This window comes from Paralichthys olivaceus, chromosome 17 (genome assembly GCF_024713975.1).
Source record: "Paralichthys olivaceus isolate ysfri-2021 chromosome 17, ASM2471397v2, whole genome shotgun sequence".
Taxonomy (NCBI): domain Eukaryota; kingdom Metazoa; phylum Chordata; class Actinopteri; order Pleuronectiformes; family Paralichthyidae; genus Paralichthys; species Paralichthys olivaceus.
The window spans coordinates 1,131,774-1,149,519 of record NC_091109.1 but is presented as its reverse complement, the minus strand read 5'-3'; the positions used below and the strand labels follow the sequence as shown (position 1 = coordinate 1,149,519).

Below are 17,746 nucleotides of genomic sequence, written 5' to 3'. Positions count from 1 at the left end.
TTCGGCCTGTGGCGATGCTGGTTGTAGTTTTCTTTCTAAAACTGTAAAAATGACCTGCAGTGATTGAGCCGAGGCGAATAAAGACCCGCTGCTGGACACAGTCTGCGATGACGCTGATAAGATGAACGTTGTACGTGTTTCACAGACGGACAGAGATTTCAGAAACTCTGGACAGGAACATGCATCTCGCTGTCTCCATGCATGTCTGCCGACCGGCTTTCTGTTTGAACGGCTCATGTTGACTCTCACTATCTCCCACTGGACGATAAACGTGATGAACACGCCTATCCTCCGCTCTTGTTCATATCTGCCTCTCCGTCCACATGGGGCCTTCTTAACAAGCTCAATTCCAGCCGCTTGACTAATTGTGGACTATAAACACAACAATCTCTGAGCTGTAAATGCATTCCCACACGCCTCACACAAGTTCTCCTACTTGTTGTTTTTCTTGCTTTTACCTTCAGTCGTGAGCTAATGTTCTTCCCAGCATGCACAGGGACACGGCTCCTGTGCTCAAACCAAGCTTTTAGCTCTTCCTGGTTGGCCGCTGTGGCCAAATCTAAAAGAAAAACAACTTTGCATTGTATGCCAAGCCTTTTGAGCCTTTACCCTGAGTCACCTCTTTTGCTGGAGAGCTGTACTGCAGTAACCTCCGCCTGAGTTGCAGCAGAGGGGGGTGCGGTCGCTGGAGCTCACATAACATATTGCTCTTCCTTTCTGGGTTTGTAGTAGCAATGAAGCAAGCAGTGTGTGTGGATTTACAAGCATGGAGTTGGGTAATCCAGTGGGCAGAAAGTGCCCTGCTTTATGGAGAACTTGAACACTGAGGCACACTCTGCCAGACCTCGTAAACCTCCTCCAGGAACACACACTTTTTTAAAAACAAGTGGGAAAGGGGCCAGTTTCAGGTCGGAGCAAACACTTTTTGAAACACTGCTTCTATTCCAGGCCTCCTGGCGAGAAAAAATGACCAGTTGCAAAACACTCCCTCCCTGTTTAGTAAAGCTTCTCCCTCTTCGTCTCACACGTGTCAGCGAGTTTTGTGTGAAACCCAGTGATTATATTACAAATGGATCTTTGAAGCCGAGTCTGCACATTTTTATTAACGCCATCGAGTTCCTCAACGCAAGAAGGTGCCAATTTTTTTAAGAGGATTGAATCAGCACTTTTGAAATTAGAGGCATCTGTGTGGCCAGTTAAAGTACATGGCTCCAACAGAACAGAGGGTTCTCTATCACTTTCTGATTATGTAAATCAATATGTTGTTCATTTAAAAACAGATGAAAACACATCAATATGCCCTCTGCTCCCATCTGTTGTTTCTGACTGTAACAGGCAGCTTGTTCAGCGAATAATTGTTCAAAGTAAACCTTGTACGCAACTATAGCTCAGCACTCGACAGATAACGTTTGCAAATATCTGGGGAACTCAGAGTGGAGGGTTAAAGTTTCTATAAATGGGGATGATATGTTCCTGGTGGAGGAGACCAAACCCAGAGCTGAAACCTCCACAAAGGTTAATGCGGTAAACATGGGTGAACAACCTTAAGTAAAAGAACTTGTTATACAGATAATGGTCAATATTGTTATTTGTTGGATATTTATTATAATAAAAGTTTTTTTAAGGAGTGAGAACTACAATATTCTCCGCTGAAGTGTACTGCAGTGGAGTAGAAGTATAAAGTTCCATAACAAGTACTCGAGTAGAGTAAAGATAACTGAAAATGATTTTCGACAGACGTGGAAAATAGAGAGCCTCAAAAAGGCCTCAAAATGTTTAGAAAATGGACCATAATAACACTTATCAAGGATCTGAGTCAAAGTCTGTGAGTCTGCAAGGCCTTAGACAAAAACAGAGAGTTTTTCTGTTGGAGTTGTTTTACCTGAGAAGAGCGATTGTGAAATATCACTTAGTGTTTTTCATTGAGAAGATTCTTATCGTGTGAATGAGACCTGAACTGGGACGATGCCAAGCAGCTGTAACATCAGTCGGTATCATCGAGAAGGAGCGAGAAGAAAAGAGCTGTTCATCACTCACGCAGATTTTCTACAATTATGACTCAGCACGAGAGCTGTGAATTGGCCGGGCCAAGGTTGTGTAAGGATGTGGGCCAGAAGTCATTTCTCTGCACTTTCTTTCGTTGCTGCTGCAGAAGAGATTAGTGAGATAGAATCTTAACGTCAGGCTGTGTCAGTGTTTCACAACGATTCATCGCGGTGGTTTTACGCCATAAACTGGATTCTTTCTAACACAACTGGTAATTGTCAGGAATCTGTTTGCCATCAGCAGCTTTTTTAAAACAATGGATGACTTTATAATTTAATTTACAGACTTACAGCATGCATCAGATATTCGTTTGGTTCTATCAGGTTTCTGCAGCCGGCTCGCTCTGCACAACTAACTACTAACGACTGCAGGACGTCTGCTGCAGCACTGGACCTCTGTTTGTTCAGAGGTCTATTTGCTTTATTGGAGATGACACACACAGCAGGTCAGCCTTGTTAACCCTGTGCTCCTCACAGGCGCAGAACAGAAAGGAGCGCTGTGGCCTCCCCACAGGAAATATCCAATTCCTCTCGTTATTTCAGGCACAAATTACATTTCAAAACAAATGATTGTTTTATCAATTGAAGCCGGCGGTGATGAGGATTAATGTGAAATCAAATCTGACATAATTGAAATAATTCTCAGTAGAGGGTAATTTATTCATTAAATATCTGAAAATATCAAATTACATTTGATGATGTTGATGTGACGTTAGGTTTGCGCTGATGCTTTCGTCTTGAAAAATATTGTCGGCCATTTTTTTGGACATATTTTATCATATTTGCAGTTTACACTTAAGAAATAAAATAGCTGTTCGAATCTGCGCCAAAAATTTATGTTTCATTAAAATCCATTCAGTAGTTTTTCTGTAATCCTGCCGCCAAACAAAAACCCACTGATGTGAAAACATGAAATTAGCTTTTTGCCTCCTGCAGCACCTGCCAACATAAATACTTAGCCTCATGGAGCTGTGGTGTGTCGGCTCTAATCGTGACATTGGGATTTCCCCTCCACTTCATGACCTTTTCGTAACGTCCCCTCTCTTCGTTTTGTCCTTTGAAAATCAGCAAATCAAAAGAAAAACACAGATTAGATAAAAGACTGCAAAGCGGCCGTAACTCGTAAAGATTATTTGAGGAAAATGCAGAGGGCAGCAACTCTGTGGCGATAAAGGATTATCTGCGTTTTAACCCCTCACAGTGGAGGAGAGCCACGTGGGTCAGGGAGGCCGTGATGAGGCCTTTTCCCTTCACTGGGATCTGACAGCTAACGATGAGGTTCTGTCTCTCAGCCGAGATGCTGGTTCACATTCTCACAATCAGATGTCAACTACGACTCATGCTCGTCATGCCAGCTCACGACCGATACCGATCTCACTCCTGAATGAAAGACAAACACCAGATAAACGCTGTCATCAGCTTTATTGGATTCCTGTTGTGTAAACATGCTTCTTGACTCTGCATTGTATGAATCTGTCTTCATACCTTTAACCCAAATGCTCTAAATGTCAGTCGAGGGGTTTTTATCTGTCCTCAGAGGTTGAGCAGACATTTTTTTTGTAAACACACACGTAAGCATATAAAAGTGACCTTGTGTGTTTTTCTGTCCGTGTGAGTGTTTGATTGGTTGGAATACGGGGGTGTGGGAGTGTGACCAGCTCACTGACTCCAGGTCAGAGGTTTGAACGTGTTCACAGTTCACAGCAGACTGATGAACAGATTTACCTGATCAATCGAGTGGAATTGGATCCTGATCAGTACTAAATCCATTCATTGATTTTTTTTTGATTAGTCGTTTGATCAGGAATTCTACTGATATTCTTTCTTAATTATCTCTGTAGAATTTATATTTTTGAGTTTGGGACTTTGAGTCAGAAAAAACAAGCTGAAAATACGATGTTGGGGCTGAGCAAAGGTTTCCATCTTGTCTTTTATGTATTTAATAATTACAACCACTTCCAAGAAAGATTACAAATTCGAGAAGTTCAAATCACCTCTTCATATTTTTGTGAAACACACAAAGAATAATTTAGCCAAATTAGTATTTCAGCTAAATATTCAATATTTCTGAAAATAAGTAGGACTGAAATAATGGTAATTTAATATATTTTAATATTTATATATTTATTAGTATTATTTGAATATATTATTATTGTTATATTTAATCTAAACTATATATTTTGTATTAAACATTTTTTATAATAATTCATGCATAGCTGTGAATATCAAAAACAGGAAAATTCTAATTCTTTGAATAAACCAGAATAACAGGAACCTGATTTTTCTTCTCCAAATATCTGTATTAATGAATTAGGAATATATAATTAAGTAAAAAGTAAACAAGGCTCAAGTACTCAACCGGAGGTCAAAAATCACACGTCACGAGAGAAAGTGACGGATTTATTAAAATAGCTGAAAATAGATTAATTGACGCAGACAAGTGCATGATGGGAAAAAAAGCCTGGTTTCATTTAAAAAGAATTGTGGTTTAAAAGTCTTATGTAACGCTGCTCTTTAACGCTCCATATGCTCATCACGTCCGGGTCGGGGGGGGGGGGCAGCCTCTTTCTTCTCCAATGCATTTGTGGTTTTGCAGACTCTCTCCCGCCGGACTTATAAATCTGCAGCTTTGTCTCAGTCACAATGGGAGCGAGGACAGCGCGGTTACAGCCCCAGACTGAAACACAGACAAACACAATCCCAAAGACAAAGCATGTGCAAGAAAGGCATGTTTTTAATCTCACGTGAAGGCCTCACACTGCTCATCATGCTCCAGAAATATTGATATCACACAAAGCTTTTTATTAAAAATGGGTCATTCTCTTCCAGCACAACAGGACATTCATTTACTCTTTTCTGCTTCAGAGCTTCATGAAGCAAGCTGAAAAAACCTTCCCTGGTCTTTCGCTGTGTTTTGACTGTGTTGTGTCCTGTTGCTGTTTGTTTTGCAGCCGCTCTCCGCTCTGCATCCATCTGCTCTGCTGAACCCGCCTCGCTCTGCCTGCATTCCTCTTCGCGGGGAGCTTTAACTGCCCCACGAGAAAATGAACAAGTGAGACATGATGAGGGCTGATGTGTCTAATATCTGCTCACCGGCTTGTGTGACCCCTGCTCGTCCTTTGGCAGAGTTATGCTCCGGAGAGTCAGGGACCCTGGCAGCACTTTAATTTAGATAATGTGGGATAGGACAGGCATCGATTTGAGAAACGCTGCAGACCCGTTAACGCGATTTCTTCTTTGCTGATGAAAAATCTTTCACAGATATAATCTGTCGTCTGAATGAAGACTAGACGTTTCCTGTCACCTGCTCTCGGCTGGTGCCATCGAGTTATGACTTCACGCTGAGCGGACGCACGCACATTATCCGAGAGGCTGACTTTATTGTGTTCATGTGACATCCTGAGGCGAGGGGTGGGGGGGTGTGGAGGCGGACAGTTGAGCGGCTCGTGGGGATGGTGAAGGTCAGCAGACGGTCAGTGGCTCAGGGCCCAGACACCAGCAGAGTGAGAGTCGGGGATCTCGTCTTGTCTGGTTTAAACTGTTGACTCATTAGATCGTGGTTTGCAGTGTGACGCTGCTTTGTGAAAGTTAACAGGGTTTGAAAGTAAAAATGTTTTTATGATTCTCAGTATTTTTCTGTAACGAGTTTGATTGAAATGCAGCTTATCCCTCAACTGTCCTCGTCATGTTACTCATCCGAGGTTCAGTCATTTTCTTTAGGACCAAACAAACCAATGACGTCAGCTGCAGATTTACTTGAAGCCACATGACTAATATTTTCACGCTAGTGTGTTAAACTCATAGACTGTATATATAAGCATCTCCACTTCCTCCTACTCCCCGGAAATGAATCTAAAATAACCTGGATGTGAAATCAATTTCAGATTATCAGTTGTAGCTGTAGCTACCTCATCCAAACTGTCATCTCCATGGTTACAGAAATGTATTTGAATGTCCAAGGAGATTTTTACAGACGTAAATTTGCAGCCTTACAGACAGATTTAATAAAACACCAATATACAGTAAACATGTTTCTGTCACTGCGGTATATACACCCTGTTGGTACTGAAGAGGCCGTTTCTTTTTCCTCTCCAACATCCTCACGGCAGAGTTTGAGATGATTTTCCTCTTTTGCATTTTTCCACAACACTCGAGTCCAACTCTTTGATCCTGCTCCTCTTTGATGCCAGTGAAATCTCTTAGCGACGCAGCGGCACAACGTGGACGAGAAAGAGGCCTGCGCTCATTTACATACATTACACTCGCCCAGCCACTCACACAGCGTTACAGGCGTTTTACTTGGGTGTAGCCTTGTTTCTGTACCAGATCTGGTGATTAAATATTCATAGTGTGCGGCGTATCCGCTCATCGTTAAGGTATGAGATGTAGGAAGAGGCGAGACGCTGACATGTAGGAGACAAAGCTCTTTGTTACTGTACAGCTTGGACCCACACACAGTCTCAGACAAAGACGTGCTTTCATTTAAGATGCCTCGGCAACAAGAGTCACACAGAAAGAGCTGCCATGCTGTACTTTGTTCCTCTCTTGTAATCCCCCCCGTCTGTTCTCCCTCTGGCTCATCGGACCCTGATTTTCAGATAATGCTCCGGCCTTGGGCCAAATGTAAAAGCAACCTCACCCTGAATCTCTGCGTTAGAAATCAGACGGTTCAGCTATAGCTTCTGTGATCATCGGGTTGTGGAGGTGAAGGTTTGTGTTTTTCGTCTGCGTGGATCGATACCACGAGCCAGTCGAGCTCTGCACAGAGAGCAGGGTGTGTCTATTTACACATAATAAACTGAAATCTTACACAATACAACCCAGAGACGCACAAACTGCATCCTCCTCATAAAGATGAACCACCTTCCCTTTAAAACAAAAAGTAAACATCAAAATATCATTAAAATTTGATTTATTTTCCATGAAACTGCTCAACATTAGATTTGTATTTCGGAAACTGAGTTTATCAGAAGTCTAAAATTAGTTTTCTGCAGAATTAAATCTCACAATGCCTCTTTAATTCAGTTTTAAGTTAATTGTAAATGCAAATGAGTAAAATGCACACATTGTCTATGCCCTCATACATATATACATGAGTACTGTGAGTACACTTATAAACAATAAGGTTGCACATTGAAGAGCTTGCCAAACAAATACTGTATATTTTACTCTAATTAAAATTTTGTCCCTTGTTAACTGCTCACGAGCTCCAGAAAGATCCGCAATGAGCAATTAGACCAGAAACACTAAATTCACTATGATACAGCAGGAACATTTCTGAAATCTGTTCCACTTAAAACAGAAACTGATTAAGTAGAAAAGTAGTCATTTAGTCATTTATATATATATATATATATATTATATTATTATGAGTGTATATAATAGAGTGTAAGTGAAGAGACTGATGGGTCTTGAATGGAATAGCTGTCCTTTACTTAGGTCGTGTATAAGGATCAATCTAATTAACAATCAACACTGAGCCAGCATCATATTCACACCCACACCTTTAACTTAATATTCAGTTTATCCCTGGTGCTGTATTGTCATCAAATGACCTCTGAGTGGTATTTCTCTCCCACACGCTGAACATGAGGGAACTCTCAGACCACAACCGCCATGGTGTGAGTGAGGAGCGCACAGGAATAAACTGTGTGGTGATGTAATGAGAGGCTGGTGTCAGATCCAGTTTAACCCGGCTCAGATGCAGACTTGACAAACATCAGGACAGAAGTTGGTGTTGTTATGACATGAACACATGATTCATAAATCCCTCTCCACACCCTAAAACCCACCTCCCCTCCAAAAGCCAATCAGGGAGCAGCATCCAGGGCGCTGTTTACGAGTCTCACGCTACCATGACCGAGCAGCAGACCTCTTGGGAGACGCGGGGACAGGGGACGAAGTGTTTCTCAGCATCGAGAGAAAATAAACAGCAGCCGAGTCCCGACGCCAGTGGGAAACTGACATGGGTCTGTCCTGACATCTATCCAAGCAACGGAATTCCTTCTGCTGTTGAACCGTGGTTCTGTAATACCAGTAATCAGATTATCTTCTTTGGTGGAGTAGAGAGATTATATGTCATGTTGTTCCTGCTGCCCACCTCATCTGTAAAGAAAACCCTGCAGGGAGCGTCAGTGTGGGCCGAGCCAGAAACACACCAGAAAACATTTGGTGGAGCATTTCTTTCCCTTGCTCACTTCATGAAGACATCTGTGGTGTCTGAAAAGACTGATTGTAAAATTCTATCAGCTCTTTGTGGGCGCTTGGAATTTTCTCCCCGTTTGGTTCAATAAACAACCGTCCTCGTGTTGCTCCAGTCTGATGCTGAAAGACGTTTTTTTTGACCCGCAGAGTTAAAGATGACGACGTCACAAGTGGAGCTCTGTGGAAAATCTCAATGGTTAGCATTTAGCAGTAATAAGCATCATTGAGACGGAGGGAGAAGCCCAAATAATAGTTGTTCAGATGCCCCCCCCCCCCCCCCCCCCCCCCCGTCATTTCAAGTGAGTTTGTGTTTAATTAGTTACTGCAAAGTCTCCAAAAGACGTCGAAAGAACAAGACGGCAGCTTTCGTATCAGGGCCAGTTTAACTTAATTTTTATGTATGATGGGAGGAGGTGGAGACATGTGGTCCATCTTTAGAGTCTACAAGTTCAACTTGCTCCTGTGCACAAGGCCAAGTTACAAGCTAAAATTAATAATAACAGTGTTTTACGTCCTGGTGTTTTAATATGGACCCTTGTCTCATTTTTTATTTGTGCTTTATTGTTTATTTTATTTATCACATTTTGATTCCCTTTTAATCTCTCTATAATTGATATCTTCAGAACAGCACTTCCAGTAAAGGTAGAAGCACTGTGATACTTGCATGGGACGACTGTTCTCATTTTATCAAGTGCACTCGTCCCTAACAAATAAACCATGAATAAATTAATAATTGTAGGTCTATCCACAAAACAATTTTGCTATTAATTTGGCAAGATGCAATTATTGGATCTTAGATTTGTTAAATGCTTATTAGCAAAAAACGTTGGACCCACTTCAGTCTCTTTAAACTGACTAAACCACCACTTCCAAGTTCAGGTCGACTCAGCTGAAGCAGCAATATCCTGTGAAGAGCAGTCCTGAGCGCTTTGTTGCATAAGACGCTGCCTCATGCAGTGATGGAGCCCCGGGCGGTCTGCGTCTGCCAGATTATAGACCCGGCCACTGCCTCTTCTCTGCTTCGGGTTTTTTTTTTTTTATTGAAGCTTGTGTGCCGCCACCTCCTCCATCTTGTCTCATCTCTCTAAATCCCTCATCCACAATCCCCCTCTCTCTCCTTCTCCCGCTAATCCATCTCTTCCCTCCTGACACAAGCTGCTGCTCACCCCCCCTCCCGCCCCCCATCGCTGTTCATTCTCATCTCATCCTGTACATGGCTGGCAGCACTGAACACATAACCCAAGTGGAGTGAATTATCGTCCACACTGATTAGATCAAACTGAATTCGATGTGGTTTAAATACTCTACCTTACAGACCGCCCTACACCGAGAGGCCCAGATACAACTTTTCACTAACGGAGTTACCAGCGTCAGATCTGCGTGAATAGATTACATGGAGCTTTTATCAGATATTATCGTCACAGCGGGGAGGGAGAGGATTTCTAATCATTTCAAACCTGCTTTTTTATTTTAGCGAGTGCCCGCTAATGCCCTGCTGCTTTACAGCAACATCTACTACGTGTTGTTATGGGTCACCAGCATGCTCTCGTGCTTTTGTCTCCATTGTCATTGGTTGGTCACTGGCCTATGATTGAACTGCGATGGCAGTGCTGGAGCCATGTCTCTCTCTGACTCTGTCTTTGTTCCAGTTCTGCATGTTTTTTTCTTTTACTTTAATTTTTTATAACAAAAAAGGCTTCAATGACTGTGTACGTAAAAAGCGTTGAAGTTGAAAAGCTAATATTGCTTCATGACTGCAGATTGTGTAAACAGGTGACTCAGGTTTATCTTTATCTAAGTGTAACTTTTGGATTTGCAATTTGAGATTTTGCAGCTGCTGTGTTTGCATTTCGCTAAATCCGATATCTGCTACTTTCTGCCCCCTGCAGGTCAGCCAAGGTAATGTCCCTGGGGTGGAGAGTGCGTCTCTGGCCATGGACACAGAGGAAGGTGTGGAGGTGGTGTGGAACGAGGTGCTCTTCTCCGACAAGAAGGTCTTCAAAGCACAGGAGGTATGATGGCTCTTTTTACCTGAAGCCAACACAATGAATTTACTTTAATTTGATTTGTTGCCTTTATTAACATTATTGTTTTACATTATGTGTATGACATGTGTTTTCCAGTACGATAAAGGTCGGTTTGTCTGTATAGGTTAGATAATTCCAGTCATCCTTTGTCTGGAGGCTCCACCTGTATCCATTTCCATGAGTTGGCTTTAGCAGCGGATGTAATTTTAAAGAGATATTCGGTAATCAGTCCCTTGTCAATATCAACAGTAATAAAAAAGAGGAAATTAAAGGACAAAAGTATGAAACTACTTTGAGACATATTTATCACATTGCCTCCAGCTTTTGTTTATTCTCGTTGCGTCATTAAAATATCAAGGTTGAATGAAGACGTATGAATAACTGAGAAGTTTGTTTTCCAGGAGAAGATCAAGGAGATGTTTGAGAACCTGATGCAGGTCGAACACCCAAACATCGTCAAGTTCCACAAGTACTGGCTGGACATGAAGGAGAGCCAGGCTCGGGTAAGAGGTCTTCACACACACACACACACACACACACACACTACACACTGATCCGTGTTCTCCTCCTCCACAGGTTATATTCATCACAGAATACATGTCGTCAGGCAGCCTTAAGCAGTTCCTGAAGAAAACTAAGAAGAACCACAAGACTATGAATGTGAAGGTCAGTGTTTTGACTCTGGTCACATACTGTATCGTCTGTCTGACGCGCGGCGCTGCTGTCCAATCACTGTCCATATTTCCTGCAGGATTAGAGGTTATGTAACCTGACGTGGCCTGATATATATTGCATTTTGCAATGTTGTGGGTTTGAAAACCAAAACCTATTTTATTATTTATCCAGCAAGTCGTTTTTTTTTCTCTTTGGTCAGTGCACATTTGGTGTTTTAATAATTCAAAGCCTGGAATGATTGTTAAAAGTTCTATACATTGGCTGGAGTATAGCCTTATTTCCAATAATTCCTAAGAACAAAGGATCAATACCGTACTCTAATGTGTTCGAGTAAATGATATAAATATTTTAGAAGGTTCCTGTTGCTTTATTTTAGGCCTGGAAGAGATGGTGCACCCAGATTCTCTCAGCTCTCAGGTACAGATTGATTTTATTCTCCAGGATTCTAACATGAAACACATCTGTTATCGCAGCCTGAACATTAATCTGATGTTTTTTTATTTCCTGTCAGTTATCTCCACTCCTGTGATCCACCAATAATCCATGGCAACCTGACGTGCGACACCATCTTCATCCAGCACAACGGCCTCATCAAGATCGGCTCAGGTCTGCTCCCAGCAGGGCTTTTTATGTTACTGCAGCGAGCAGCCTCCTCTGCTGTTATCTCAGACTGTGGCTCTCTGGATTCATTAATCTCTGCAGTTTTACAAAACACACTAAATATCTAAATTATGCCTAATTTTCTTTCCACAGTGTGGCATCGGCTATTTGTTAATGGTAAGAAATAGATCATTCTGTTGTGGATACATGTGTTTTCATTGGTGTCATATGTCACTTAACCTTATCTTTGTTTTCTCTGACCAGTGTTCCCAGATGCCAGTGTTCACGGTAAAGGGAGGCAACATCGTGACGAGCAGAGGAATCTGCATTTTTTCGCTCCAGAATACGGAGGCAAGTGTAACGGAGTCAGTCTGTGTTTAGGTTTCAGCCGTAAAAGATCACACACATGCCCAACAGTTTGCTTAAATTCAACCAAGCTGCACCAAATTACCTTTTCACTTCGGCGGAAACCTTTTCCTTCTCGTTTTTCTATGATTCTCATCTTCTTTTGTCTCCAATTCCAGCCGGCGAAGATGATTACGCCATAGACATTTTCTCCTTTGGCATCTGCGCTCTAGAGGTGAGAGAAACACATGGATGCTGTAAGATTCACTCCTGTGTGTCTGTTTATAAGCGAGTGTGTGTTAACACAGATTTCTTGCACCTCTAGATGGCAGTACTGGAGATCCAGGCTAACGGAGATACAGCTGTGTCCAAGGAGGCCATCGTCAATGCAGGTCAATCTCTGGAAGACCCTCTCATGAGAGTGAGTGTCCAAAATACCTCTTGTCCTAAATAGACACCAGTGCAACCAAGGAAACATGGAGATTAAAAACAAACTGTCCCACACGGCTCAGTTAACACTCGCCCACACACACCACCTTGCTTCTTGGTTTATTTCAAACCTCATGCAGGAAAACTGTGTCAGGTTCCGGTGAAACATGGCGTCAGTGACGCTCAATAAACTGTCTCACAGTGCTGTCATGTAATGTGTTGGACTGGGCGTGTTGTTGCAGGAGTTCACACAGTCTTGTTTGCGTCACGAAGCCAAGCTCCGTCCTACAGCTCACGACCTTCTGTTCCACCGAGTTCTGTTCGAGGTCCACTCCCTCAAACTGCTCGCCGCCCACTGCCTCATCAATAACCAGTGTGAGTTTCTCACCTCCACAGGACGAGTTCGCTGAACGAAAATCCCTTTGTTCCCTCTTTTCAGGCAAACAGCACATTTTAGACCTAATATTGACACATTACATTAAAAATTACATTATGTTTGTATATTTACCTTGAAATATTTTTTTATAAAGTCATAGGACCATGAAATCACATTGATGTTTTTATTCACCTCTATTTACAGTTAAAGGTCTCAAATTGAGTTTAAAATGATATTTGAGAAGAAAAATGTATTTCCACATTGCGGACAAACTTTATCAGTTGTGTAAGTGTCAGTATAATTCATTAAATCAGTAGAAATCACTGTAATTAGTCTCAAATCTGTGTTTCATCCACAGACCTGCTCCCTGAGAACTGTGTGGAGGAGAAAACCAAGTCCTTTGACCCCAGTGCTGTCATGGCAGAGATTAAACATGAGGACAGACAGGGAGTTCAGCTCAAGTAAAATCAAATTATCTCATATCTTTGGCTTCCTGTAATTGTCTCACGGCAAATCATGACAAAACCCTCACTCTGCTCCTTTCTGTGTTCTTTCTTATTTAACAGATACTCCCACGTGTCTCCTTTGGAGCTTGATAAGTTTCTGGAGGATGTAAAGTGAGTGAAACCACAGCATGTGACTTTTCACCCGACAAGTGCAGAAGGTTTTTAACACTTCTTCCTCTCCTCTCTTCAGGAATGGGATTTACCCGCTAATGAACTTTGCATCGTCCCGGCCTCATCCCGTCCCTCGTGCCCTGTCCTTGTCTCAGGAGCAGGTCGAGACAGTCAAGACGCCGACTCCTGAACCCCAGGAGACAGAAACTAGAAAGGTCAACAACACAACTGTGATAGATACGCAGTCACACAGATACACAGCAAACATGTCTTCTAAAGTTCAGTTCTTCTTCCTGCAAATTTTACTTTTCCGCATGGAAAAACCCTCTCATTGCCAATTTAGCTAAACTAACAGGACCTGCATGTTACGCCTGTTTACTATCAACCAAAACATACGTAAGACTTTTTTGCTGTGTCTCCATTTTACTGTTGATTTTACTCTGTGACCTTTTTTGCTCTGTTGATGTTGTAGGTTGTTCAGATGCACTGTAATTTGGAGTCAAATGAAGAAGGGACCAAAACTCATGTGAGTCACGTAGTGTTACAGGTACTCTGCCCATTTGCCAACACTTTCTTTGGGCTTTTTAATGATTAATAAGCTAATTGATAGTTTTCTTTTTATTATTGTTCCAGCAGCTTTGTGTGGTGCAACACTTATTTTAATTAAAATAAGCACTAATCCAGTCTGATTTAATTTGACCTTGTGATGTTTCCTCAGCTCTCGTTGTTTCTGAAGATGGATGATAAACTTCACAGGCAGCTCAGCTGTGACATCCTTCCAAGTGAGTTGATTTTCAACCAACACAATGTCAGTCTGTCTCTAAGTACCTGACATTTTTGAGATAAATGGGCTAAAAAAAGTGTATTTCTTGACTAATATTTTTAACAGCAGATTATGTGGTTAGATGTAGGCTCTGGTCTTAACATGGGAATTGCTGATAATACAGAGAATATCGAGTCTTTTAGAATGGCAACCTAGTAAAGTGCATTCCTCCACAAACAGCCCCCTAATGAAACCACATTTTAATTCACGAGATCCAGATTTTTATTTCACACATTCATGTCAGTATAAGTCCCCTAAAAATTATTATTGTTCTCTGTGAAATCAATTTTTTTTTTTGAAAAAAGCCCCATCTCGCCATCTTAGATTATCCACCCACTGATTCAGATGCACACCAACATTTAATGGGTTCTTACTTGACACATATTGCATCCTTTCACTCAGCTTCATGGTACAAACAAAAAATCCAGACATAACCTCTTTGGCAGAATTACACATCACCAGCTCTATCCCTTAAATGTCCATGTTTTGTGAACTCTGTAGGCTCATTTGTGTTGCAGATTATTGTAACTGAAGTATTTTATGTGAAACTTTCAGCTGACACCTCCAAAGACCTTGCCAGTGAACTTGTTCACTATGCCTTCATTAATGAGGTTAATATAAAAGCTTATTTACTTCTTATCCTTATCAACAACATTGGAAAATTCTTGAATTTATATTGGTATTTCATATCTAGTCTTGAAAATGTACTGAACTGTCTTTTTTGTTGTGCGTAGGAGGACAGTGAGAAGGTGGCAGGGTTCCTGGAGGACGCCATCAGCCGACACCGGGTCCGAGCGCTCGCCTCTGGGAGCACACAGTGAGGAGAGGGTCACAACGATGTCTGACCTGGACTTAAGGGGCCCGCGGTGTTGACCATAAGGATAAAGAAAGGGAGAGGGCAGGATCACATAGCCGGGAACAGAGGGGAGCCGACCCAGCTGGGGATAAAATGGGGACAAATGCAGAAGGACGCTGGGCCTTGACAGTCAGTAAACCATCCCAGAGAGAAAGAGGAGACACGAGCACTGACAGAGGAACTGAAGGCACCTCTGGTTGGACGACTAGAGGCATCATGGCTGTGTTCAGCAATCCCACAATGCAGTGGAAGATCGACAAACTCCCTGCCTAAAAGGGCTATCACGCCTTAATATATTTTACAACTTAGGTTTTTCCGTAACGCCACTAATCAGAATGGATATGATTTACTTTCAAATCAGCAGCTGTGTTTGCAGAAACGTTTTATCGCTCATAAGCCTCATCTGCACTTGGTGACGACTTACTAAAGCCTCTCTCTCCCTCCTCAGCCAGAACATTCATTTTATTACTGTTTTTGGAATTTTATATTCCATAAAAACTGTACTGTTCATACTTATTTATTTCTGTTTAACTGTGAACTAAGCATCTAATATGTTTTTTTTAATATAATCTGCAAAATTAACACACCTTACTGAACTCTTGGGTTAAAGGCTCTTTCTCCCGGAGGTAAACACGCCATGCCTACATGTAATGATGAGATGATGCCTCTCTTTTAGCCTGTAGTGCTCTTAAGGGGTTTCCCTGTAAAAGAGTTCTGAAAGCCAAAGACTTGCAAAGTGCCTGATATGGCAATGTACTTTGGACAAAGATTTCCGAATGAAACAATCACATCCAACTTGAAAATTTTGAATTCAACTTACTCAGGCTGACCATTTTAAAACTAGAAATATTTGGGCGAGTTCCTGTCTCTTATTCACATTGTCACAATAGGAGCATGAACACAACACCCGATAATGGAAGCTCCACTAAGAGCTGCAGCCGCTGTATATTTGACATATGAATTAGAAGATAATTCTCTCCGCTTCAGTCAATATTGGTTTTGGAAGAGCTGCTGCTTATATAAAAAAACAACAACTGGAATACATCACAAGAAGCCTGAGATTTAGAGGCATAGTCCTACGTGAATGGGAGAAAAGCTTTTGGTGATGCGACCTTGAGACTTATCAATACAAATGCTATATTGTTAATAAATGTTACTGCTATAGTTACTTTGCTGTATCCCCCAAACCATCTGAAAATACTTTCTAACAATGAATTTGATTTGTAAACATGTCGCGAGGAGTGTGAAAGGAAAAATCCACCCAAACGTTCAGAAAACTTATGGTGCAAGTAGAGAATATTAAAAGGAGAAGTGTCTCAGCTCATTGTTTTAAAAGACTACACATACTCATTAAACTGTTTATTGACCCCTCGTGACTCAGCTCATCATATCACTGTTTTCCACATCTATGGTTTTTGCACAGCTGAACTCTCAAATGTGCATTAATGTTTGTAATGAAGGATTTTTGCACAGCAACCAGGATACGATAACATCCCTCTCTAAGTAACAGTCTGTCTTGTGTTGTGTTCCTCACAGCTCACTCATCACGTGTGTGTGATTTCTGAACCTATTTACTATTTTCTCTGAAGTTACTGTTGCTATTGAAACACTCAGCTGAACTCCGGCCATCCGTGCCTCAACAATGAAACCTCTTTCAACATCACTTGGAACTTTTCCTTCTCCCATCTTGATACAAAATCAAAATTAACCAGATTTAGCATTTTCATACATGCCACAGAATACGACTCGTGTTAACTGCTTCTTTGCATCATGCAGTGCATCTGCATTGTTTATCTTTCTCCAATCATTATTTCATTTTTTTCCTTTAATAGTTAATCAATTTATATTTATATCTGAATGTCTAAGTACTTTTATTATACACAAGCATTTAGCATTTCAATTGGATTCTGAAACGTAGTTTCTGACAAAATGTTCTGTATGAGGCTCATTTCCAAGAACAAAATCTACTGTGCTTCTCTTTCAGACAATGTCAGAGTGAACCTTGGAATTGATTGCACTGCAGCCCACACAAACACAAAAATAGAGAACATCTTCGGCTCTGTGAGATTTGCTCGTATAAAAGCTCAACATTTGCACCATAAAACAACTTTTGGATGGATTTTTCCTTCACAAAAAACAACAGTGAATTGTTTCATGAGTTTTCAGGAGAATACTCTCATTTGTCAGACTCACTTAGTTCTGCTTCATTTGTTTCCCGCGTGTGTAAAGTGGCAGTTTCATAACAGTTGCGCTGCTGTACAGTCATTGCTTACAGTGCTTACTTACTATACTCTGTGTCGAGCCTTTTTATCAGCGTGTCCTTGAAGACAGGGGCCCTGAATTCTCCCAGACATTCACTTTCTAGATGCCGTGGTGTACATATTTGTTTGTGGCTATTAAAGCGGGGTTTACTCTGGACAGAATTTCAAAGCACAGCAGTGCCATTGTTCTCATTTGATCTTGTAAGCTGCATGTCTTAATAGCCTGCGACCATTCAAAACTTAGCATTTTGCCTTTTTCTCAGTCACAGTTTGGTTCCAGTGGGGACCTGACCAAGGAAATGAATGTTTAGACTGTGCAAACATGACAAAAAAAAAATCCATATCAGTCTTACATTATGTCAGATTACTTTTGTTTCCTGTGACTCTGTTGAATGAAACTTGCCTTTGGATGTGTTCCACTTAAACCTTTGTTAAATATCGTTGGTACTGCAATCAATAACATGACAATAAACTATATGTAAAATGTT

At 41.4% G+C, this 17,746-nt stretch overlaps 1 protein-coding gene across 2 annotated transcripts in view; it reads left to right on the top strand.

Annotated features, from left to right (window-relative positions):
- nrbp2b (nuclear receptor binding protein 2b) overlaps positions 1-17,746 on the top strand; it is a 25,921-nt gene extending 8,175 nt beyond the window's left edge. The window contains exons 2-18 of one of the 2 annotated variants that reach the window (XM_020087673.2): positions 10,139-10,261; positions 10,678-10,779; positions 10,853-10,942; positions 11,328-11,368; positions 11,463-11,557; positions 11,705-11,728; positions 11,816-11,902; positions 12,076-12,131; positions 12,222-12,317; positions 12,568-12,700; positions 13,060-13,162; positions 13,268-13,318; positions 13,398-13,533; positions 13,791-13,844; positions 14,037-14,100; positions 14,697-14,752; positions 14,876-17,746. In XM_020087673.2, coding sequence (XP_019943232.1) covers positions 10,139-10,261; positions 10,678-10,779; positions 10,853-10,942; positions 11,328-11,368; positions 11,463-11,557; positions 11,705-11,728; positions 11,816-11,902; positions 12,076-12,131; positions 12,222-12,317; positions 12,568-12,700; positions 13,060-13,162; positions 13,268-13,318; positions 13,398-13,533; positions 13,791-13,844; positions 14,037-14,100; positions 14,697-14,752; positions 14,876-14,962 — 1,398 coding nt within the window. In that variant the 3' untranslated portion in view covers positions 14,963-17,746. The remainder of the gene's footprint in view (positions 1-10,138; positions 10,262-10,677; positions 10,780-10,852; positions 10,943-11,327; positions 11,369-11,462; positions 11,558-11,704; positions 11,729-11,815; positions 11,903-12,075; positions 12,132-12,221; positions 12,318-12,567; positions 12,701-13,059; positions 13,163-13,267; positions 13,319-13,397; positions 13,534-13,790; positions 13,845-14,036; positions 14,101-14,696; positions 14,753-14,875) is intronic. The other variant, XM_069512474.1, reaches the window with a different exon arrangement.